At 35.1% G+C, this 24,773-nt stretch overlaps 6 protein-coding genes across 11 annotated transcripts; 2 read left to right on the top strand and 4 right to left on the bottom strand.

Moving 5' to 3' along the window:
• Positions 1-1,374: 1,374 nt before the first annotated feature.
• Positions 1,375-7,467, bottom strand: LOC115700514 (DNA repair protein RAD5A). Of its 5 annotated transcripts, none has more exons than XM_061102050.1 (20): positions 6,621-7,464; positions 6,398-6,531; positions 6,156-6,291; positions 5,962-6,015; positions 5,743-5,889; positions 5,494-5,654; positions 5,311-5,395; positions 4,970-5,221; positions 4,746-4,892; positions 4,500-4,655; positions 4,102-4,169; positions 3,891-4,013; positions 3,711-3,810; positions 3,479-3,591; positions 3,100-3,381; positions 2,754-2,954; positions 2,564-2,657; positions 2,399-2,470; positions 2,166-2,264; positions 1,375-1,920 (listed from the first exon to the last, which is right to left on the bottom strand). In XM_061102050.1, exons 1-20 carry the CDS (start codon positions 7,341-7,343, stop codon positions 1,798-1,800), a joined length of 3,270 nt encoding a protein of 1,089 aa, XP_060958033.1. In that variant the 5' UTR covers positions 7,344-7,464; the 3' UTR covers positions 1,375-1,797. The 5 variants fall into 5 exon arrangements, with proteins under 5 accessions (XP_060958033.1, XP_030483920.2, XP_060958034.1 ...); XM_030628060.2 differs by having other exon boundaries at positions 5,743-5,871; positions 6,621-7,463; XM_061102051.1 differs by lacking the exons at positions 1,375-1,920; positions 2,166-2,264; positions 2,399-2,470; positions 2,564-2,657 and having other exon boundaries at positions 2,784-2,950; positions 6,621-7,467.
• A 6,646-nt stretch (positions 7,468-14,113) lies between these two features.
• On the top strand, positions 14,114-14,875 carry LOC115700021 (uncharacterized). The gene has a single exon (XM_030627570.2). It carries the CDS (start codon positions 14,114-14,116, stop codon positions 14,873-14,875), a length of 762 nt encoding a protein of 253 aa, XP_030483430.2.
• Positions 14,876-16,189: 1,314 nt separating this feature from the next.
• On the bottom strand, positions 16,190-17,476 carry LOC133029967 (uncharacterized). Its single transcript, XM_061102046.1, has 2 exons — positions 16,499-17,476; positions 16,190-16,407 (listed from the first exon to the last, which is right to left on the bottom strand). The coding sequence occupies exons 1-2, from the start codon at positions 16,831-16,833 to the stop codon at positions 16,266-16,268; spliced, it is 477 nt and encodes a 158-aa protein (XP_060958029.1). The 5' UTR covers positions 16,834-17,476; the 3' UTR covers positions 16,190-16,265.
• On the bottom strand, positions 16,846-18,623 carry LOC133030642 (uncharacterized). Its single transcript, XM_061103447.1, has 3 exons — positions 18,502-18,623; positions 17,470-18,258; positions 16,846-17,016 (listed from the first exon to the last, which is right to left on the bottom strand). The coding sequence occupies exons 1-3, from the start codon at positions 18,580-18,582 to the stop codon at positions 16,846-16,848; spliced, it is 1,041 nt and encodes a 346-aa protein (XP_060959430.1). The 5' UTR covers positions 18,583-18,623.
• An 8-nt stretch (positions 18,624-18,631) lies between these two features.
• Positions 18,632-20,383, bottom strand: LOC133030641 (uncharacterized). The gene is made up of 2 exons (XM_061103446.1): positions 19,891-20,383; positions 18,632-19,366 (listed from the first exon to the last, which is right to left on the bottom strand). The coding sequence occupies exon 2, from the start codon at positions 19,364-19,366 to the stop codon at positions 18,632-18,634; it is 735 nt and encodes a 244-aa protein (XP_060959429.1). The 5' UTR covers positions 19,891-20,383.
• A 197-nt stretch (positions 20,384-20,580) lies between these two features.
• LOC115700462 (uncharacterized) lies at positions 20,581-24,243 on the top strand. 2 transcript variants are annotated; one of them, XM_030628002.2, is made up of 11 exons: positions 20,581-20,637; positions 20,837-20,910; positions 21,430-21,511; positions 21,666-21,775; positions 22,107-22,225; positions 22,316-22,413; positions 22,622-22,709; positions 22,791-22,928; positions 23,051-23,162; positions 23,293-23,432; positions 23,825-24,243. In XM_030628002.2, the coding sequence occupies exons 3-11, from the start codon at positions 21,450-21,452 to the stop codon at positions 23,879-23,881; spliced, it is 924 nt and encodes a 307-aa protein (XP_030483862.1). In that variant the 5' UTR covers positions 20,581-20,637; positions 20,837-20,910; positions 21,430-21,449; the 3' UTR covers positions 23,882-24,243. The 2 variants fall into 2 exon arrangements, with proteins under 2 accessions (XP_030483862.1, XP_030483863.1); XM_030628003.2 differs by having other exon boundaries at positions 21,422-21,511.
• The last annotated feature ends 530 nt before the right edge of the window (positions 24,244-24,773 follow it).

Here is a 24,773-nt window from a genome sequence, read left to right as displayed (position 1 = left end):
GAAAAAAAAACTGAAAAAAGGATGCTTAAGAACAACTACAACCCACCAAAAAATAACTAAAAACCTATATCAACCCTAAAATGACAGAAACAAAAATAGTATAAAGAATCATGATTAAAATAATAAAATTAGAGAATATACTCTAAAAAAATCCTCAAATACATGTATACAATGCAAATGCAGGCTCGATATATCCTTAAAACAACCGTAAAATAACTCTAAACTCCTAAAAGCACAACTACTTAAAAAGCCCATATAACTTCAAAAAAAATGTGGTTAAAAAGCCAACAATCACATAATAATACCCTTGTCACTTTGTTTACTTCGAAATCTTTATCTTCAAGCTCAAAATCATCATGAGAATCTTCAATAATAAGCTTAACACGCTTATATTTCCTCTTCCTCTTAGTAGTATTTGGATATGTTAGATAAGGATAATAATCTTTAAAGTAATTTGTGGCATAAATACTTAAGTTTAACTTCTAATTGTAAATAAATATCTAACTTTGATTTTTTGGTGGTAATAATACCTAAGTTATAATTTTAAAATTATGTAGGTACCTAGATATTAAGTGTTAAGTAAATTGTCACGGGGTAATTCTTAATTGGTCCAAGTCATTAAATTTTTATTTTTTTTAAAAAAATAGTTTAAATATACTAATAAGAAAATGACACGTGGATAATGACTTAAAATTTAATGATCAAGTACCTACAGAGTTCCAGAAATATAACTTAGCACTGCATAATATAAAAGAATTTTTTAAAATTAAATGCAGTATATAGGTAAAAAGTTGCATAATATTTTTGTAAAAAATAAAATGTAGCAATAAATGTAAAAAAAATTTAAAAATCAAGTATAATGTAAATTTTCTAAAATTTTAATATATACATGTATACTTTATGCATAATATAGAGTCTAATTATTCATCCAAATTAAATGAAAATATTAATTAGTTTGATTAGATGTTGGGTGTATTAAATTTTTGGACACCCCATCCAACATCCGATCTAATTAGATATTTAAAAATAATATCCAATCTAATCTAATCATAATTAAATATTTAATATTTAGTGATGGGTTGTAATTAGATCAGTTGATTGTCATTAAATTAGATCAATTTATACACACCTAGTGTAAAATAAAAAAAAAAATAAAAATTTGGTAATGTATTTTAAAGAATAAAGTGGAGATGTTGTTGGGAGCGCTCAGTTAATATAAATAAAAGAATATTATGATTTTGAAACTAAATAAAAGTTAATATAAATATATAAAGAGAAAAAAGAGTTGATTATCTTTATACTTCTGAATGAACAGTATGATGTTAGATAAAAGGTAAGAAGACAGAAATCCCCAAATAATTGACAAACGACACAGTAGGGCCATATGTTATTGAAACATTAATTATCAAATATCCATCCATACATACATCTACATATTAATAAAGAGCACTTTAAAAATCTTGAGTTACTAGCTAAGGTCAATACAACCAATATATATAATAGAAGTCCCTCTTGAAATATTTACATCAGAACGTTATGCAAAATCACTAGTCATGACCTGATATTGCACACTGAGCAAAACTTCACCAAAGCTAAGCCAATGATCCTATCAGCCTACTCAATCCATCACCAAAAATTCGAGTTTCTTCACTGAATTTTTCATAAATAAACTCGAGGCATACTATTTTGTACCTTGTAACTCGAGAGAAGGATCTTGTCTGAATCGGTAACAGACACTTCGAAAAGAAAGAGCTCTCTCACTCCATGGAGAAAAAGCATTACAGCTCGTTCAGAACTCTAAGAGAACAGCATCTTCAGTTCCTCTAATCGAGCACTACGAACTTCTTGATCGGTTAAGGCACCAGAAATCATTCTCTGTTTACGGGCTTGTACTGCTTCCATTCTTTCCTCTACTGTACCCTGCCATAAGAGAATATGAAAAAAATGCATCAGTTGAAGGGTTGGATCCAAAATTTATAACAATGACATTTCCATATCCATGCAATTAACACCTCTCAAGGATTAGATCCAATTAAGTAAAAATAATATTTGTTTATTAACTAAATCTAAAGAAATAAATCTTTGTTTAGTTTATTCACTTAGGGGCAAAATATACAGCAGCAAAATATTTAAAACTCGTTTTTTAGTAAGAGAAGTAAATATACCTTCACAATAAACCTTTTGATTGTCACCTTTTTTGTTTGGCCGATTCGATGAATTCGCATGACTGCTTGCTCCTCCACAGCAGGATTCCACCATGGATCCTATGAACATGCACATAAAATTGGAAATAGCAAAGAATGCATAAGTAATGGCATATCAGCTATGCTTTCAGCAATTGTAAATGGAGTAAGAGAAGCCATATCCAAATTGGGTGTTAATTAATATGTACACATACCAAGACAAAGGCACTAGAAGCTGCTGTTAGATTGATTCCGACTCCCCCGGCCTTTAGTGACATCAGCAACACCTGAGGTAGCAGGCAGCAATCAAAGCTATTAAAGAGTACATCCAAATAGCCGAGTTATTAACTACCGAATGTACAGAGCTAAACATAACAAACCAGGATGCTGCTATCTTCCGAGAACTGCTTTAGAACTTTTTCACGTTGCTGTTGATTCAGAGTCCCATCTAGTCGAAGAAATGGAATGTTACTCCTGCAAAGGAAAATGATAAAACTTGAACGATAATTCTTGAGAGTGATACAAGAAATATTTACTTTATAAAAATTAAAAGCAACTAAAAATTCTCACCGAGATAAAGGAATCTGTAACAAATCCAGGAAAGCAGTCCATTGGCTAAACACAATGCTCTTAGAGCCTGACAAGCGAAGAGCCTCAAGCTCACGTAACAGAACAGCAACTTTTGTTGATTCCACCCAGTTTTTATCAATATCAACCTTGAATCGATTTTCAGTTGGGGCGGTTATAAGATCTTGTTTGCTAACAATCTTCCTATGAAAGGAGCAATAGGTTAAATCGTGGAACTTGTAAAATATTACATTTTCCAATATAAGGACAGTATAATAATTACATAAATAAATTTGGGTAATTTGACATCAAAATCCATATTTGAAAGAAGAACATCTCTTGAAGATACCTACAAACAGGACATAGCCCAGAAGTAGCATTTCGCCAACTTGCCAACAAACATTCACGACATAGGCGATGAGCACAAGGTGTCAAAACTGCATCTTCAAATGCTTCGAGACAAATTGGGCACTCTCCCTCTTCCCCCTTACGCAACTCTTCTAAAACCTCTTGTACAAAAGCCTTGGAAGGCAGATCTTTGTCTTCTCCTTCTTCAGAATTCTTATTACTTCCTTTAAGAAACCGTTTAGCCAGTTTACGCAAATCAGAAAATTCTTGTGTATCACCTCGACTGGATAAATAGATAAAAGATAAAAGCAAGATATCAAACCAATTACATCATAACTACAAAATCTGAAACCAGTATAAAAGAGAGAAAAGAATAGAACCTCATCACAAGAAAGGGATGATCACAACATTGACGAAGACGTAAAAGTAACTCCAATATGGAAGCGTAATTATGAAGTACCCGTCCTTGCTCAACAAACTGATCAAACTTCACCTATTACATCAAAAAACTTAAGTTGTCAAGCATTGGACAATATGCCTAATATCCAAAAATGATAATAAATCCAAGGGCACATCATATTTTGATAATTGCATTCTTATAGAGAGATATACCTTGGATCTTTTAAAAAGGGCCTCATAGAAATCTTTTTCAGCTTCTGTGAGTTCACAGTAAATCACCTGAATATCAGCTGGTGGTAGGACTAAAATCAGTCTGCAACAAGCAAAAAGTCCTTAGTAACATGGGCTACAATAGAATAATAAATTTGCATACCATGATCTTCATCAACTTACTTGCCATTGCGATCTGTGCTAAACTTTGTTCTCCGTAGCATGATTCTCTTTAGGATAGATTGAACCAATTTCAACCCCCTTTCATCTCCCTCTTCGAAAGGTTTCTGAATGAGTTTATTCCACCTATATTATATAAGAACGTGTCAAAAAAAAAATTGTTATGTCTAGTAATTGGGCTTGATTACCAAGATCTTAAGAACACATAACTTACCATGCCCAGTTACCCCATGGTTCCACCCTCAAAAACCGAAGAAGACTGTAAAGATCCTCTAGTTTGTTCTGTGACAATAATAATCAAAATGGAAAACAAAGAAGCACCAGATTGATCACAATTTGGTTTCTGATAAATAATGCATAACACCCGCATTTATGTCAATATTAAAACTTCTTTGTTATGTACAGAAACACAAACTTCAAGTACAGGGCAAAAGATGGCACGAGTATACTAAATAATAGCTAGACCAACGCAGTGGATGCAAAAAATGTTAAAAAGAAAACTGTATCTACACCAATTCATATTTAACCAAACCCAGACTTTACTATAAGCTAATAAAACAGTTTTCCAAATTTAAAAGAAAAAAACTATGTTCATCATTTCCCACAACTCACCTGAATAGGGGTGCCAGTAAGACACCACCGACAATCTGCAACTAAAGCAGCAGTAGCCATAGAAATCTGGCTCTTGGAAGATTTTATTGTATGTGCCTCATCAAGAACCACTCTAAACCACCGAACTGAGTAAAGGCCCCCACTTTCCTCAGTATTCTACCAAAAAAAAAATTGCAGTCATTCACCTTCTGTTTAAGAAAGGTATCATATAATGTGACAAGAAAAACATCTAAATAACAGAATTACCTCTGCGGAAAATTCTGAAGCTAATACTCCATATGTTGTGATCACTACATCACTTTGAGTTAAGAATGTCGCATCCTTTGGTCTACTTTGTCCATAATGAACATAAACAGATAAAGATCCGGGTTTTACATGAGTTTCTATCTCTGCCTGTAAAAACGTATATGTTAGGATATAGAAAATAGATAACTGATATTGAAAAAATGGCACCAGAATGAAAAAAGTACCTTCCACTGCCCTAACAGAGTCATAGGACATATAATCAAACTCCCACCATTCATAAGTGTGGTCTTTTGCGTTGTCAGCTTATCAACCCCGGGAAGTTTTGCTGTTCTCTTTGGGAGGTTTGGCGAGCTTGAACTATTCCCAACTTCACTACCTTCACCAGAAGGTTGGCTAACAAATGATCTTTCTGAATGAGCAAGGAGGAGACTTATGGTCATAATGGTCTTTCCCAATCCCATAGCATCTGCCAGAATCTTCAAAATGCATTTTAAATCAGTACATACGAAAGTGATAAAAGTAAATGCAATTAGACTTTATTTCTGAGTTTTCTTTCAAAACATACTCCTCCTCTAGCCATTTGTAGAGTGCTTGGAAATTGTGTAGTAGCATCACCCGAAAATGCATTCAAATAAACAACTTGTCCTCTCCTGTATTCATAAACACCATGCTATATATCAAATTTGTAAGGATTTAAATATACTTATATATGCATATAAACATATAATATATAAGAAAACTAACTCACTTGTCTGCAAGATGATATGCTTCCCAACAAGGATGAAGAGTTGTTCCTTCTCCATCCGTACATCGTCCCTTTTCTAGCCTTTCTAACTGGGTCATCCAATAAAGAGCCTGTTTTTGGTAAGGCCGAAGTTCACACTGAAGTGTATCAGCGGGTTCCATTTCCTACAAACCAGCAATCCATTTGGAAATTTAGAAGCCGTGGATGGAGAAAATTCCACTAATGTAAAATATTCTTGCAAAATGCCAATACCTCTAACTCCGAACTGTTTCCAACACCAACAATATTCTCCAAATCAGCATCTGAAATAGGTTCCTCATCTTCTCCTTCATTTTCATTTGCAGAAGGATTCTTAAGCTTCCGCGTAAGTAAAGTTGAGGCCTGAAATCCAGAACATCCCTGTTTAGGTAATACTACTACTCATCTTCCACTTTAATATTATTAGAGAAATTCAAATGATTATGTTTGTACCTTCAAGTCTAATGGTCGCTTCCTTGAGTATAAGTCATCAGGGGTAAATTCTGCCTATTTAAGAGTCGTAAAAAAGTTGAAACTATCCTTAGCACCTCATAAAGAAACAATGCTAATGCATTGTAATATAACTAATTCTCATATAAAAAGCAAGCCGATTTTTAATAATGACAAACATGTCAAAGAACCATCACCTTCTTAAATGGAGCTAGACCCAGCAAATGAAATAATGTCGGGAGAGGATGAACCACTGATTCGTCGGCAGAACTGCTAGCTGCCTTAAGTGAAGTATCATGTTGCTTATGGAACATGGAACTATCGATGTAGACACTAATCGAACACAAAACATAGATAAGTCAACTGGTCAACAACATTTATATAAAACACACCATATCAAGCCCATTTAACTAAGTAAACTTTGGATTAAAGAGAATACCTTATTGACAAATGAATGGTGTCCATAATACATAACACTTCAGGTGTGTGTTTACAAAAACCCAGAACTCTAACCTTCTTATCCCTCACAAGTGGAAAGAGACACCGAGCCCATTCATTAGGTATTCTACCAATCTACAATAATAGATAAGAAACTAAATCAACCCAAATTCATATAATAAAGCCAAAACATTAAGAAAACCATCTTTTTATTTCCCCATTACCTCTCCTGAATTTTTGGTTGAAAACCTCACAATCTCTGAACAAGCGGCTGCTGCATTCCGACCCCTACCTAAAGCCTTGCCCGGCGAAGGCGAAGTAGCAAAACCCTTCAATGGAAATGTGAAATCCACTTCATCACCAGGCTTGATTCTACTTCCTTTGCATGTAGACAACCCTGCCACTTCGCCACAACCCACAAGCCACCATTTTTCCTCAAGAGAACTCTCAGGAGAGCATTCATATTGGGCTTCCGGTTCCTCACCGTCGAACTTAGTGGGAAAGTTGGCACCATTGCCGTCAGTCCTCAAAGAAAAATTCTTTTCCCCGCCACCACCATTTTCCTTCGATTTCACACAACTAGCAGTAACAGGTCGAGTTACTGATCTCGAATATTGAATGGAAACTTGAGGATTCCTCTGAATCCCCAAATTTCCTCTCAAAGAAAAATTCTTGTTCCCGCCACCACCATTTTCCTTCGAATTCACACTGCTAACACTAACGGGTCGAGTTTCTGATCTCGAATTTTGATTGGGAATTTGAGGATTCCTCTGAACCCCTAAAATTCCTTTGGATTTAAAATTTGGGGTGTCGAAGATTATGTTGATGGCCGCGGTGAGGTCGTTGTTGGCCATGTGGAGGGCTCTGATTACGTCCATGTCGGAGTAATCGGAGCCCACGATTGATCGGACGGTGGATACGAGTTCATCTGTAACTTTATTGCCCATTAAGATTAGTTTTCTCTTCCAAAATAAGAAAAAAAATGGAAATGGAACTGAGAATCTGAAACCCTAAAAAGGGCGGGGACGATGAAGAAAATTTAAAGTGATAATAAATTATTGGTTACACGCGATCACCTTTCCCGCCATATTTACGCACGTGACAATAAATATTGTCATTTTTTTATATATAATAATAAATTAATAATAGGAATTTTTTAAAAAATACAGGTAAAATATAATATAATTTAAATAAATCTCAATTACAATAATATCTCTCACCTCATTATAAAATACAAAATAATATGCATGAATAAAACTAATCTCAAATATTCTTTTTTTAATTTTCCTGCATTTTAAAAGTAATATATTGGTTACTTATGATGTTCATAATAAACTAATAAGTAACTTTTTCATAAAAAAATATTACTATTATATTTTATAATTTGAGATACATTTTGGTTACCTCTAAAACTTACATATATGCACTTTAATAATCAATTAATTATTCAGGTTATATTAATACATTTGAGTAACTTTCAAATTTATTTTTGAAAATAATGAACTGTCATCTAGTAAGCTACCATTTTAGTAAACGATATTTTAAAAAAATATATATCATAAATGTTTAAGTCACTCATATTTTTTAAATGTAAATTAATATATGCATTTTGATTAGCTAAATAAAGTATAAAGTTACAAATAACTTTTAAATCATTACAAATAAGATATTTTTTTTGGGACCAATTAGTTATGATTTCAATAAAATACCAATTGGCTACTTTTGATAAAATTATCAATTTTAAATAAATAGGTAATGATCAGACCAAAAATCATATAATCAGATATGTCTATACTGATATATGTCAAATAAACTTATTAGTTTATTTTGGCATATTGAAATAAATTTTCATTATTAGTTTACTTTTTTCGTATAGCCTACCATTGTATATGCTAACAAATCTATTATTTTATTTTGGTATATTGAAATAAATTTTCATTTTTCTTTTTCGTATATTAGAACGATAATTTATTTCATTTCATAAAGTCTGCCAGTATATATGTCAATAAACCTACTAGTTTTTGTTTATTAGAGCAATATTTTATTTTTTTCAACACAGAGCTAGTAAACTATAATCAAACATAATAATTACATTGAAAAGTAGATCGCAATAATACTATTTTATTTTATTTAACAAGTAAACATAAATATGAAATAATTTTATTTAGTATAATTCATAATTTGAATATTATTTACTTGTTGGTAAACTAAATATAAAAGAAACTTTTGAAGAAAAAAAAATCTAAAAGAAACTAAAATACTATCTTTGATTTTGGCTAGTGAAAAAACATATGATTTTCATGTACCAAAATAATTATTTTAAATAGTAGATCATAATGTGTAATTTTTGAGACTAAATAATTATTAGTGTAGCCAAAAAATCTATTTAAATATATAAAAAAAAAAAAAAAAAAAAAAGTGAGGAAAGAGAAAATATTTTGAATCTAAATATTCATAATATATATGTAGAGTTAAAAAAAATTAAGTTGTTCACAAAAAACAATAAATAAAATTAAGCATGTAAAAAAAGATAATTGATGAACATCAAATTAGTATTTACTGACGTCATCAATCCTTTCACCCTCATCAATCCCTTTAGCATGTTTAATAGCCCACCTAACATAATTTAAATAAAAAAAAAAAGGTATAAAATAACGTTTATATCAATAATTAAACACATCACGTTATTATTAGAATTAAATAAATAAACACATACTCACATGTAAATTTCCCATAATAATAATAACTAATTTTATTATAAATAAAAGTGGCGATTATTAGACTTTATTTATACTATATAGTATAACACCTAACATGATTCCTAAATAACGTGAGACTATTTTTAAAACATGTATCAACAATCTTTCTTCACAAAATAGAAAAGTCTCACAAATGAGTAAAAATAGAATGAAAATTATAAAATACCACACAATTTCTTTTGTACTTTCCTTTATATAAATATATAGATTTTTTAGTATTTAACACACTTTTCTTAATACGACAAAATAATAAATTAAAAATTATAACTAATTGTGACAGTCAGTAGTCTCGTGATCCGTAAGGGGAAATACCGGGTAAGTTGTGCAATCCCACACCGCCTGGGGAAGGTCAAGTGGGATGATTCTGAGAATGTGCAAGTATGGGACTGCACAGTTGAAGAGAGCTTAAATGGATTGATTGGTACTACCTATATCAACAAGGTGCATCTTGTTTTTCGGTAGCCCATCACGAAAGAACTCCACAGTTAAGCGTGCTTGACTTGAGGCAATTTTAGGATGAGTGACCTCCTGGAAGTTTTTCCAAAAAGCGTGTGAGTGAGGACAAAGCACGCTGGAAACAGTCGTGTTGGTTTGTAGGGTCAGTCATTAATCCAGGAAGCAACCAGAGTGACACACTCGTGTATAATAGCCATTCATTCTGTGGGTGTAAGGGCCCAATGGAAGCTTGAAGCGGGGACGTTACATAACTACACTTTCCTAACTATAAATTATGAATATTATATCTATCACTATCATTATTTTTTAAAAATATATATATGTAGACATATTTAATTCTTTAATTAAATTTAAATTTTGTAAAAATATTTTCTAATATACATAGAGAGATCAATATAAAATACGTATAATAATGAAATTTATTCTTTTATTGTATATATAAAATACGTATATAATTACATCTAAAAAGCACACTAATATAGCCGCATTAGCTAAAAAAAATTCTAAAAAATCAAAATCTCAAACCCTAATTCAAAAATAAAAAAATAAAAATACATTACTCGCCTAACTACAAATTAAGAATATTGTATCTATCACTATCATTATTTTTTTAATATATATATATATATATATATTTAGACATAATTAATTCTTTGATCAAATTCAAATTTTATTAAAATATTTTCTAATATAATCCTTATACATGGAGAAATCAATATAAAATACGTATAACAATGAAATTTATTTTTTTATTATATATAAAATATGTATATATAATCACATTTAAAGAGCACACCAATGTAGTCGCAATAGCTAAAAAACTTTTGAAAGATCAAAATCTCAAACCCTATTTAAAAAATTAAAAAATAAAAATACATTACCTAATTAAAAAAATTTAACATATATGTATTGCACTTAACATCACTTAATTAAACCCAATTAAAAAAAATTAAATATACGTGCATTGCACGTAACATCAACCTAGTATATATAGATATAGATAATAATAATAATAATAATAATAATAATAATAATAATAATAATAATAATAACGTGTGATAGTATATGTAGTGTGTGTGTTTTTTTTTAAAAAAAATATTAAAATAATATAAAATTATTAATTTGTAAATTTGTGTTATAATGAAATATTAAAAATAAAAGAATTAAGAAGAAAAGATAAAAATAATTTATTAAAATAATAGTAAAATATCAATTTATAAATTTATGCTTTAATAAAATATTAAAAATAAGAGAATTAATGATAGAAGGGAAAAATAGTTTTAGAGAGATTTTAGGGTGACATGTTACCGCCTCATATCTCTTCTTTATATATATATATTTATTTTTAATTTATGTTTCAGTATTTTAGTAACTGATTTCCCCTTTATTTTTTAATTGTAATTGGTTTGAATTATTGCGTGTTACTTGTTTGTATTCATTATATTATATAGCCAGTTTTGAGTTATTTCGTGTTATTAGTTTTTATTCATTATAACACTGTTATAGAACCGATTCTATTTTAATTATAACTGGTTTAAGTTATTTTATATTATTTATTTTTATTTATTATGTTACAGAACCGATTATATTTCAATTATAACTGGTTCGAGTTATTAATTTTTATTCATAGAATCAGTTATATTTTTAGTTATATCAAAGACATTTATTTCTGGTGACTTTTCTAGTTACTTTCCTAATGACGATGACTTTTCCGTCGACAGTGATTTTCCGGCGACACTAACTTTTCCAGCGATTTTTCCGTGCCAACGACTTTTTCGGCAAAACTTATTGTTTGTTTTACAAATATAAAATTTGTATTTTTTTTTATAAAAATATGGCATGAAAAAACCATATAAATATAAAAAAATAAAAAAACCATAAACCTATAGTATTAGGGAAATTTGACAATATATGCTTAAAAATAAAGAGTACACTAAAACTATGCTAGCATTCTTTATATTATGAAAACTATACTTAAAACATTTATACCTTACAATTTTACCCCTAAAACAAATAAAAAATATTCATAACACTTTCTCTCTCTCCATCTCTCTCTCTCTCTCTCTCTCTCTCTCTCTCTCTCTCTCTCTCTCTCTCTCTCTCTCTCTCTCTCTCTCTCTCTCTCTCTCTCTCTCTCTCTCTCTCTCTCTCTCTACAATACACACATTGCCACCACCGGAGCTAGTGTTCGGCCGACTTACTCAAAGGGAACTTGAAACCCAACCAAAGCTCTAAGAAAGTCATTCCTTTAAACAATAATGGGTATGTAATTTCTTTAGTAATTATTGTTTGATTTAGATGTATTTATGTTGAAAGTAATAGATCTACACATATCCGTGGTTTTTATGTACCCTTTTGACACCCTTTGTCAATGAAACACGAAATGCAGCAAGTCTGCGAGTTTACTGGTTTTTTTTGCAATTTTAGCGATATGTTTCGACATGTTAGCGACATTTAGCGATTACTGGCTGGCAAGAGGTTAGGGATGACATTTAGCGACATGTGTCGACATGTCGCGACACACGTTGCGACACATAGAATTATTGTGTTATATTGTGGATATATTTAGTTTTCTCGACAAGTTCGCGACGTTTGTCGACATACTTTTTTTTTGTGATTGGTTCGCGATAAGTAGCGATAGGTTAGCGATATCTTGCGACATATTGGTTTGTTATAATTTGTCGTCATTTTGGTTTGCAGATTCGAATGTGTTTGTAGTTGTACTATATGATGGGGCTTGGGCGCTGAAGGTTTCAACCGGATTTTCAATAATCCCAAAAGTAAGATGTTAATGTTTGAGGTTGACACTACTTTAGAAAAGATGAATGATATTTTGTATGAAGAATTGGATATAGACCCTATTGTGTATGAACTGAAAATAGAGGTGTGTTATATGTACATGAAAGGCAATATGATACCGCCAGAAGTTTTAGTGAAAGATAGTCAAGTAAGATTGTTCTTAAGAATGAAGGCAAAAATGAGTGTGGAGAACTTGCTGCCACTGTTTGTGACTAAGGTTAAAAGGCATGCGCTTTTGGGGCTTACTCCGCCAACTTGTCCTCCCAAGAAGTGTTGTTGGGAGTTTTGTCCCGTAAACGTATCCACTCGTAGGGCTGAATGAGCAGGCCCCTACGAATATAGAGGAGGATAATAGGGTTGACTATGGATTTGACCAGTTCAATGAGTTTGATGGTGCATTTTACAACAATGATCCTATAGTAGATTTGAACGAGGATGGTGATGTGGAGTTGGAAGTTCATGAACCTATAGAAGTACCTTCTTTAAGGTTAGAACTACCTCCACCATCTCCACCACGTCCAAGGGAGCAAAGGAAAGACCAAGAAAGAAGAACCCCTCAGAGTGAAAATCACGAAACACCAGCACCGCAGTAGCCCGCCTGTGTCCTCCTCGTAGTATCGTACCATCCGATTTTGAAGTTTGTACAAAATTCAAACCTATTGTGTGGACAAGGGAAGACATAGAGGAAAATAATGTTTATACAACTTCTTTTACCGGTACACATTCGGGGAAATATATGTTGGCAAGCCGTATACAAATAAGATCGAATTGAAAAATGTGGTTGGAAGGTTTGCATTGAAAATGAATTTTGAGTTCATGGTGAAGAAGTACGGGACCGATGTTTTTTATGCAACTTGCGGGGGTTCGGATTGCAAATGGAGAGTGAGGGGGAGGAAGAGGGCACGTTGTGACATGTTTGAGGTTACCGTATTCCACAACGAACACACATGTAGCTTCGGATTCTAGACATGCCGATAACCGTCAAGCAAGACCGTGGGTTGTTGGCCACCTCATTAAGAACAAGTTCAAATCGATGGAACTAAGTACAAAGCTAAAGACATACAAAGGGATATGTTTCGGGAGTATGGGATCAAGATGAGCTATGAGAAGGCTTGGAGGTGCCGAGAGAAGGGACTTATGTATTCGAGGGGTACGCCGGCGGCGGCTTATAGTCGGTTACTCCGGTTACTTTTACGTGCCGGAACGGAAGAATCCGAGTACTATTACGGACATTATCACGCAGGATAACAGTTCAAGTAATCTGTTTCGGTCACCGGCCGCTTGTAGGAGGGGATTTAAGTTTTGTCGTCCTGTGATTAGTATCGACGGCACGTTCTTGAAGACAAGGTTTGGGGGCACAATGCTAGTTGCTGTAGCGTACGATGCAAATAACCAACTGTTTCCGATTGCCTTTGCAATCGTTGACAGCGAGAATCATGACTCTTGGAAGTATTTCTTGCAGAAGTTAAAGGAAGCGATTGGGGAGGTTGAAAACTTAGTGTTTGTATCGGATAGGCATCAAAGCATTGAACATCTTTGTCGAGGTTATTTTCCCCGAAGCATGCCATTGTGCATGCTACAAACATATTTCTATGAATGTCACCCACAAGTTCAAGACTGATGTATGTAACACGCAAATATGGTTGGCCGCTTACGCATGGTCGAAGAGGGAATGTGATAGACATTTGCAGGTGCTCCGACAGATGGATCCTCCCATCGCTGCTTATGTTGACAATATAGGATTAGAAAAATGGGCTCGTCCTTATTGTCTAGGAGACAGGTACAACATCATGACAAACAACGCTGCAGAAAGCCTTAACAACGTGACTGAAGAATTCCGGGCATATCCAATAACTACTCTAGTTGAGTTCATAAGGTTCACACTACAAAATTGGTTTGCTAACCGTCTTGAGAAGGCAAGTAAGTGTGTTACCCCTTTGGCAACTCATTTTGAGGAAGATTTGATAAAGCAACACGAGGATGGTAGACGTAGAAGTGTCCTACGTAACGGTGCACAATTGTTTAATGTTGGAAGAGGTGCTGACGGTTCTGACTTTGAAAAAGGCGGAGATGTGAACTTAGTTGAGAGAACATGCACTTGCGGCATGTTCCAATTGTTGAAAATTCCTTGTCCCCATGCATGTGTCGCAGCGCTTACTCAGAATGTCAGTGTCTACGCTCTGTCATCTCCCTATTACACAAATGAGACGTGGAAGAATACTTACGATGTAACAATTAATGTTGTGGGCGAGGAGGATGAATGGGTGCTTCCAGAACACATGCAGAACATGAGAATCGGTGTACCAGTGGAGAAGAAACCTGTAGGTCGTCCAAGAAAGAGCAATGCAGGAAGACTACGGACTAACCGATTTCCATCGAACGGTACCAAAGTCAAGGAACCACGCAAATGTTCAAACTGTGGCGCATTGAGACACAACAAAGCTACTTGCAAGGCCAGGGTTTGAGCAGCATTTTCGTTTTTAAATTGCATGCATTATTATTATTATGGTTTATGACATGTTACTTGTATTTTTTTATGTATGACTATGTTTTATGGATATTATTTTCTGTGTACGTGGTTATTTACTCTCACTATCTCAGATTTTTGTATATAATTGTGCATTTCACGACATTTTGCGATATGTAGCGACACTTTCACGACATGTTTGGAAATTTATTTTATTTTGGACAAGGTCCTGAAAATGCGACTTTCCACGACTACACTAGCGACATGTCGCGATACAGGAAGAACTTTTTTCAATTATGGAAAAATTTAAAAACTGCGACTTTCCACGATTACACTAGCGACATGGTGCGATGTAGGAAGAACTTTTATCAATTCTGGAAAAAATTAAAAAATAGCGACGTTTCACGATTAAGTTAGCGACATATAGCGACATTAATGTAACTTTTATTTATTCAGTGAAAAGTCGATATTTAGCGACGTTTAACGATTACATTTGCGACATAAAGCGACATGTAGCCTTGCAATATTTGCATAGAGATCCAGGCTTCACCTGTTTACCATTTAAATAACCTAACTTGCAGCGACGGCAGCCTTCGGGGAACCCTGGTGGTGGAGCCGGCCATACACCTGTTTTGTTAAATTTTTTTTCAAGTTTTAGAAACCTCCACTCGTTCATAAGCCGTTCATCTTCAAAACGTTTCATGTCGTCAAGCACTTTTTGCATTTGAGGCGTAATTTCCCCACAATCAGGCTCCTGCTTGATCTCTTCAGGAGTAAGAATCGGATATTTGCCCTTGTTCCTTATAGTAGACATTGCTAAGAGAATTATCTTAAGAGGAAAAAAATTAAGAAAATATGTGTAACTTATGAGATAGACAATTGGCTTTTATAGAGAAAACTAGTAGTTGGGAAGGTGGGATAATAAATGTAAAAATTGAATTACACAATTGTACACATGTTTGTCATGCAAAAAGCAATCTGGGCAATTTTCGCGACATGTCGCGACACATAGCGACATGTTAGCGACATAATCAAGTAGTTGGTTAGGCGGGATAATAAATGTCACATTAATTACCATTTAATGTGGAAACGTCTTTTGTACCGACGTTTCGCGACATACTTGGGACATGTTAACGACATCAACTGAAGAGTCAAAACATGATTGTACTATCGACATTTTAACGACATGTTCGCGGTGCTTTAGCGATATGAAACCAAACACTCTAAAACTAAAAATTTTCGACATTTAACGACATGTTAACGATTTTGTAGCGACATGTAAGTAAAAGTTTTTAAATTGAACACTTTTCCATATATAAAAACTGTACAGTACTAAAAACAACTATCGTCTATAATACAAAAAATTTACAACCCTTTTAAATTATATTTTACCAAGTTAAGTTCTGATAAAACAAGTCTACACACCACCGATCTCTGAACATTCTCATGCTATCGTCTGTAATGTTGTCCAAGGACCGATTCAGCATGAGGTGTTCGATGTACTCAAGTGCATACACCCCGCAATCACCACTGAAAAATTAACAACAAACACATTTAGAGACTGAACTGCATATAAAGAGTAATGACAAATGAAATAATAATATACTATATTAACAAATACCTTGTTTTACTTTGGGGAACCACCTCACTTGGCATGCGTCTAGCATGCATTGATTTGAGTTGGCTACTGTCCCCTAAGTCCACATTCAGAATGTTGTTGTTGACTTGATCATAATAGCCAGTAGACCTCAGCAGATGTGGAAACAACTCAGTCCAAGGTAGCATGATGGCATCAAACTGTGCTTCTGTGGTGCATGATAAATCATTATCGTACACCCGAATCTGCCACATATCAATATCTACGTCAACAGCAACCCAATGTTTTTGATGATCGAAGTACAGGACGAAGTATATGAAGTTCAAATCCTTCCAACATGGCATGTAACGGCTCTCCATACCCAGATAGTACTAGTTCACCGCATCTGGCCATTCGAACGTACTTCTGTCACCAGTCTGGCAGCTCCAAATGCCTATGAGGAATTGTGGAAGTGTTGTGTCCAGAATCACACCTGGCTGAGGGTACAACTCTGGAAAATGATGGCGTCTCCTCCTCATCAAGTGTGATATGGCATCTATGTGCTGCATAAAAAAAGAGAAGATTAAGTAATGTCGTAAATAAAGTCGCGAAACGTCGCGAAGATTGTCGTTAAATAAATTTGTCTGATGTCGCGACAATGTCGTGACAATGTCGCGACATGTCGTTAAACAGAACGTGAAAAAAACGCGACCATGTCGCGAGAATGTCGTGACAATGTCGCGACATGTCGACAAATAAAACAGAAAGAAAAAAACTTCTGTGTCAGCAACAATGTCGCAAAAATGTCGCGACATTGTCGCTAACACATCGACAATACAATAAAATGTTGCAAAAAAAATCAAAAATACTAATTAATGATTAAATACTTACATCATCGTGAAGCCACTCTGACCTAAGAAACAAAACTGTGAAGAACTTCACATCGCCAACACCGGTGTGCACATTCCTAGGTCGAGCATTGGGAATGTCTCCAATCAACCACCTCTTGAACGTACGAAGCAATCTACGGTCCGCCGGTCTCTCCGGTCTACGTTCTCCGGAAGAACTCGCCTCTTTTTCTTTTCCGCAGTGTAGTCGTTCAAGTACGTTGGCGGCTTCCTCTTCCTCACAAATGGCACATTTTCTGGGGGTGCAGGTAGAAGTAGGACTTCGTCCTGTGATTGTGTATCCCCAATGGCCGTGATGATTGCGTCCAATGGCGTTGACGGTGCCTCGTTATCATCTGCTTCCCAATCTTCTGGGAAGACATCTTCGTTATCACTCGCCTGTTGTTCCTCATTTTGCGGTGCAGGTGTGGGCTCTCCAGGTGTGGGCGCTCCTTTTACCATAGCCATCAACTCGTCCATCTTAGCCAGTAGAGTCTCCTTCAGATCTTTCTGACTCTCTGTGAAGGACCGCCTCATACTGAGATGGCTATTTACTAACCCCGTCTGTGCCAACATGACGGCTTCTTGCTGGGACTCAAGCTTCTCCAGCCGGGCCTCAATGCTATCCAACCTCTTTACAAGGTCAGTGTCCACAGTTGTACTGGTTGGAGCAGAAGGACCTGCTGAAGTAGATGGCTCGTGTACTTCAGGTGCCGGTGGTGGTGGAACTAAATTTGCCTTTGTCACGGCCTCGTTGATGGTCTTCGCTTGAGTTTCAAACACAGACTCTTGTGTACCATCAACGTCCACCGTTTGTTCTACGTCCATCTCAAAGCAAAGAGGGGCTCTACCCTCATTAATACTCTTGAAGTATGCCTCTTCACTGGGCCGGGGAAACAAGCACTTCTTCACCACCAACTGAAACAAAAAAGAAAACACAGAATAATTAAAAACTGTTAAAAGAAGTCAAAAATTATGATAATTGAAAAAAGAAGCACAATGTCGCTACATGTCGATAACATGTCGCGACATATGTCGCGATAAGCGATACAGCCATTTCTTTTGCGACATCGCATAATGTCGCTAACATATCGCTAACAATGTCGCGAATGTTCATTTTCAATAAATTTAAATAAAATACAGAACAGTAAAGAAACATACCCGACTGTTGAATAACAGTGCAATGTCGGTTGCCTTGACATCTTGTTTCCGCTGGCCCTCCGGTGTTTTCCAGCTCAACATTCTGGGGAACTTGGTCCCGTTGCGGTGGGCATACTTCTTCCCCAACTTCTCAATTGCTTCGTATGCCCGATCGAAAGGCAGGTACATAGCCACTAACTGTGTACTTTGCCTCCTGAGCAATCTTCTTTCCCTTCTTCTTGTCAACATTATCCTTGTAATGTTGCATATTCTTTCCTAATGTCTCCATCAGCTTACGAAAAGCGCGCTCGCCCCACGGATACTTAAAGAAGAAGTCGAGATCGTTAACAAACTTCAACATCTCAGGCCAAACTTGGACATTGCCCTCCTTTGATACTAATACACCTTCAATGAAAGCGATCGACCCAAGCTTGTAGGCATCATCTTTATCTTCGCACCTCTCAAGTTGGAGCATAAGGGAGTCCAACTGAACAGAACTCTTCCCTTCAAAATAAGTCCGAACTAGATGGTCGTTGGACTTGGCGTGTATTTCCTCGTCTGTAGGGGCACTACCCATAGGTAAGCCAGTAATGAGTCCAAACTCTATCCGTCCGAATCTTATGTCATTTCTCCCTACATGAAACCAAACCTCATCCTCCTTTTCTGTGTCCACTTTCATTTTTCGTAAGAGGAGGCTGTGGACCAACGCGCCACAGAAAGTTAACTCTCCAGCTTCCCAAAAGTGTCCGAAAGGACTAGCCTTCACTGTCTCAACCAAATCCATCTCAGTAAACTTGGCCTTGATATATCTGAACCTATCTGTACCCCGATAGGTAAGACGTCCCGTGAAATGAGAGGTAATTGGAAGTTTAAGTTCAGGAGCCATCTGCAAAATTGTCAACAAATTTGTTAGAAGTATGTCGCGAAACATGTCGCTGTATGTCGCTATACATCGCTAAACATAATCCTGATCAAATCGCCAAATACGTCGCTAATATATCGCTAATGAATCGCTAAACACAAAAAGAGGATGCAAAACTAGTCCTATGTATAACTGTTATATATCGCTAATATATCGCAAACATGTCGCCAAACACACATACAAGTCGATAAAAATCATGAAACCTAAGTACTAAATTCAATATCGCTAATTATGTCGCTAGTATGTCGACAACACGTCGTGAAAACCACGTTTAACAGAAAATCCCTGACTTTTCTAGACGATGTCGCGTTATGTCGTGAACATAGTCGCCCTACGTCGCAAATTTTGCACAAAAACCAGAAAATATACCAAAACAATGAAATTCAAACGAAATCAAACAAATTGAACCTAAACTAACTACATTACTTTAAAATGAAGCACAAACAGAAGAAAAAGTAATGAAACAACAAAAAAGTTTAGAAAAATACCTTTTTTTAAGGTTTTGGATCTGGGTTTCGTTTGGGGGTGTCGCGAATGGGGGTTTCTCGATCTCGTCTGGGGTTTCACGATTTCTTCTTCGAAGAGTTCGCGATGTCGTCTGAGATGGGTTTCGCGATTTCCTCTGGATGCTGGGGTCGGGTGGTGAGGGGGTGGTCCGTGAGTGGGGTGAGGGCTGTCTGGTTTGCGTGAGGGGTGGGTGTCGTGGGTGGTCCGGTGAGTGAGGGGTGGTCCGGTGACTGGGGTTAGGGTTGTCTGGTTTGCGTGAGAGAGAGAAAGAGAGAGAGAGAGAGAGAGAGAGAGAGAGAGAGAGAGAGAGAGAGAGAGAGAGAGAGAGAGAGAGAGAGAGAGAGAGTGAAAGTTTGAAATAGGGAGGGTAAAGTTGGGATTATAATTAATTGGAGAGTATTTTTTTAATTTTTTTTTACATAGTATATTAAAACAATATATGCTATATTTAAGCATATATTGTCAAATTTCCCTAGTATTATTATTTATGACATAAAAATGTAAACTATACCCTCAATTTTCACATTTATAAAATTCCCCAAAACCTAATTAACCCATTGAAGAGTGGTTGGCTCACCTCCTCGCCTTTCCTCTCTCTCTTGGTCACTGGTTCACCGGAGCTACCTCCTCGCCTTTCCTCTCTCTCTTGGTCACTGGTTCACCGGAGCTACCTCCTCGCCTTTCCTCTCTCTCTCTCTCTCTCAGCTGTCCTGTTCCTGTTCGCATTGGTAAGTTCTTTCGACTTTTGTCTCAGTTGGTATTTTGAGTCTCACTGTTATATACATATATAATTGTTTGGATTTTCTCACGGGAATGGGTTTTAGGGGCTGTTTGGTACACAGTTTTTCTTACTCTACCCTGGGTTACCCTTACCTTTACACAATAGGAAAATTAACATCTCTGAAAATGATGTGTTTTATTTACCAGGAAAATCAAAACCTAGCTTGAAGCCCTAGCCGTTCTCCACAGTTGTTCCCTTCCACGTCACTTCACTGAACCAGGTATCTCTCTCTCTCTCTCTCTCTCTCTCTCTCTCATTTTCTGGTTGAGTTAAGTTTCCTTTGCCAAGTCTAGCTTTATAACATCAAGGATCAGGTCTTATGCTCCATGAATTAGCACATTAAATTTAGTTTAGTCCCACCCGTTGGATTAGAGATGGTGTGACATGCCTTCTTTGTGTGTTATTAACAAGGTATATAGAGGAGAGGAACTTGTGTGTTAGTCAACAAGGTAAATAAGTAATCGAAACAGAGGTAGGCTGCCTCTGTATGAAATTAATTGGGCAGTATATACACATGAGTAGGGTTAGGCTTGTATTGTATTTCACAACAGTAAACAAAAGAATTTCTTAAACAACCCCGCATGTGTATATATATGTGTATATATATGTGTTGATTGTATTCCTAAGTGTTTTGTTGATTGTTTATTAGTTGTGCTCTTCTCTTTGAGTAGCTCTATAATAGTGATTTCACAAGGGTTTTCGTAGTCCATACTCATTGTTTCATTCATTAGTGGTGAAGGTAAACCATTTTTGTAAAAGATGCAGAACGATGAGATTATATGGCAGGTTATCAGGCACAAACACTGCAGTTTCATGGCCAAGTAAGCACCTTTTTCTTTTTCTTCTTCTTTTTCATTTTCTGTCTTTTCTTAAAGTTGGAATTTCTCCGCTCTAGTTTTCCATTACTGCCCATCTTTTAAGTTTTTTGATGAGAAATTTGTGAAAGATGGTGATTGGTGTTTTTGTGTGTTGCAGAATTGAAACTGGGATTTTTTGTCGCAATCCATATAATGTGACTGGAATCTGTAACCGGAGCTCTTGCCCTCTTGCCAATAGTCGCTACGCCACCATTCGTGACCATGATGGTAATTGATTTTCATTTTTTCTTCCTAATGTTATGATTTTTCGAAGTTTTTGCTTTAAGATTTTGTTTGCTTACTTTGAAAGTTGAAGTTGAAGACCCAATAGTCTTGCCCATTTATAATTTTTATTTGTATGTGTGTGCTGTCAAGGTTTCTCTTACCTATTTCATGAGAATAGTTTACTGGTCTCATTGGATAAAGTTGTTAAAGTAATGAAATCAACTTTGAGAGAAGGAAATATGGTATCTTGCAGCTTTTGGTCCGTAGGGTGTTACAACTTATGATTTGTGCATTATTATGTATATCTAATTATGTTATTGTGACTGTTTTGCAGGAGTGTTCTATCTTTATATGAAAACTATTGAAAGAGCTCATATGCCTAACAAATTGTGGGAAAGAGTTAAGTTGCCCAGGAATTATGAAAAAGCACTCGAAATCATTGACAAACACTTGGTATTAAAATTCTCCATTAAGTGTGTAATGAATTCTTTTGATCCAAAGGTGTTTAATTGCTAATTTTTCATAAGCCTCTTGAATTCACAGATGTATTGGCCTAAGTTTCTTGTACACAAGACAAAGCAGCGGTTGACCAAAATGACACAAATGAGGATACGGATGAGGAAGCTTGCTTTAAAAACAAGGTTTATTTTATTTCATGCTATCGTTGTTTCACTTTCCATCACATGATATATGTCTTAATTGATTCTAATATGACATTATCACGTTTGAATACTGTTCATGTTTTGATTAGCTATTGCATTGAAAGGGTTGCTTGCTATGCTAGGTAATATCTTTTACATGATGCATCTAACTTGTATTTCTTTGCTCTTTTGTTTCTGTGTCTAACAGGGAGAAAATAATGACAACACCGAGAAAAGAGAAAAAGAGGGAGTCTAGGAGAGAGGAAAAGGCTGAAAAAGCTGCCTTGTTGGATAAGGTTATGAATCTGCAATGGTGTACTAACGTTTAAAAAGTATGTTTTCTCCAATGGATCTGTAAAGAGTTTTTGTTTTTGCAGAGTATCGAAAAAGAATTACTAGAACGCCTTAAAAAAGGAGTTTATGGTGATATATATAACTATCCTGTCAAAGAATACAACAAGGTTCTTGAGCAGGAAGAATTACAGCTTACCGGCGAAGAAGAGGAAGAGGAGGAGGTATTTATGTATAGCATTTCCTTTTTCATAAATTATATTTGATGTTGCTATTGAAAATATATAATGACTGTTTATTGATTGCTTACATTTTCTCTTCTCTTTTCTGTCCTTGGAAAATGCAGGAACCTGAGATTGAATATGTTGAAGGTTATGAGGAACTTGAAGAAGAGGATGATATCGAAGATTTTGATGGTCTTGGAATTGCCCGAAGTCACTTGGATGATGATGATAATGGTACAGCTGATTCTATGTTTTTTGTTCAACATTTATTCCTTTGGTTTTATTGTGCTTATCGGTTATAAGACTATGGCAAAATGTTCAAATATATATATGAGATGTACTCATATAAAGCTGAATGGTGTAGTTGGAGTGGAAGAAGATGATGAAGATGCAGAACCACTCCCTCACAAGAGAGTGAGAAAAGAGTCTGCTGCGGCTTCTAGAAAGTTTGAGAAGGATGGCGCTGTTGCTAAATTGAAAAAGAAGGCAAGAGTAATTGTTGAGGTAAATGTTACTATCATTTTAACTTTTACTTATACCCGATTTACTTTCTATGTCTTTGTGGTCATGTTGCTAAGTAACAAAATATGGCAACTTAATACCCAAGATGGGTAGCTCTCTAATGGTTAGGGATGTAGCTTGTTCCAACAAGGTCCGAGCCCCAGGTTTGAGTCCCTTCTATGAACCAAGATGACAAATGCTCTAGTTTCATGCTCCCAAACATTAATTTATGGCTCATCAACATGTAGAACATGATCATTTATTTTCTCTCAATAGCAAAAAAAATTACCAGTCACTCCTCAGTCTGTTGCTTAGTACATACAATATGGGTAGGTTGATATAAGAATACTGTCGATAATCGCTAGCCAAATATTCATCGTTTTTTTGTTTGTCAGGTTGAGCACGAAGAAGATGGGGGTGGAAGACAAAAGGCAGTCCAAAGTATTGCTTGATTTATTTACTCCATGGAAAATGTAGCTGCTGTAGGGATGTGCTTTCTGCGAGGTCTGATGTAGATTTTTTAGCCAAAGTTTACAGAGCAAAAAGAATAAGAAATCTCACTACTGCAGACAACAGAATTTTGATAGTTGGGTCATCTAATTATACTTAAAAAATTATTGTCATTTGAAACGGATATGTTCTAGATGCTAAGTTTTGTTCTATATTATTCCCACCCAACCTGTATTTTAAGAGTAGAATATTTCTAAAATGATCACATTTGAGTATTTTTTTTCTTTGTTACCTTATTTAGTTAGGGAGACATTGTTTGTTGGTTTCAAATTTCAATCTATAAACATTCTTTGAACTTTGCAAAGTAAGCATTATTTTTGTGCTTATCCAACTAAATTGCATGTAAATGGAAGTGGTCTTTTTAATTATGAATTGTCTTTTTTTTCCCTTTCTTTTCTAGGGTTGAGAATGTTGTAGACACACATTTATTTATCCATATAAATTATTCCCAAATATAATACACACTTATATATGCGTAAAATATTTGAGTATTACTCTTTTATTTTTCCTGGTTTATATGTACAATTCATTCTTGCTTCTTTCTAAATCCAATTTACCTAAGAGTAGTAGTGCACTAGCTATAGTTTGAAATGATAACTCAGCGGTTAAACTGCCATGTGTCATTTTTGGATTGGAACAACAAATAAATCCAACTTTCCTTTGTTTTGGTGTTTTAAATTTTTCAGCATGTCATTGTTTTTATTGGAAAATGTGTCTTCCACACTTGGGGTCACTTTGTATTAAATTTAATTGTGTAATTAGAAGTAATTTAGAAATTTCTTTATAATCTAATTCTTATGTCCTATGAAAATCGAGTGTAACTACATTGTGTAA

The sequence above is a fragment of the Cannabis sativa genome, chromosome 8 (assembly GCF_029168945.1).
Source record: "Cannabis sativa cultivar Pink pepper isolate KNU-18-1 chromosome 8, ASM2916894v1, whole genome shotgun sequence".
NCBI lineage: Eukaryota > Viridiplantae > Streptophyta > Magnoliopsida > Rosales > Cannabaceae > Cannabis > Cannabis sativa.
The sequence above is the reverse complement of the archived record's forward strand: the minus strand, read 5'-3'. Positions and strand labels throughout refer to the sequence as shown.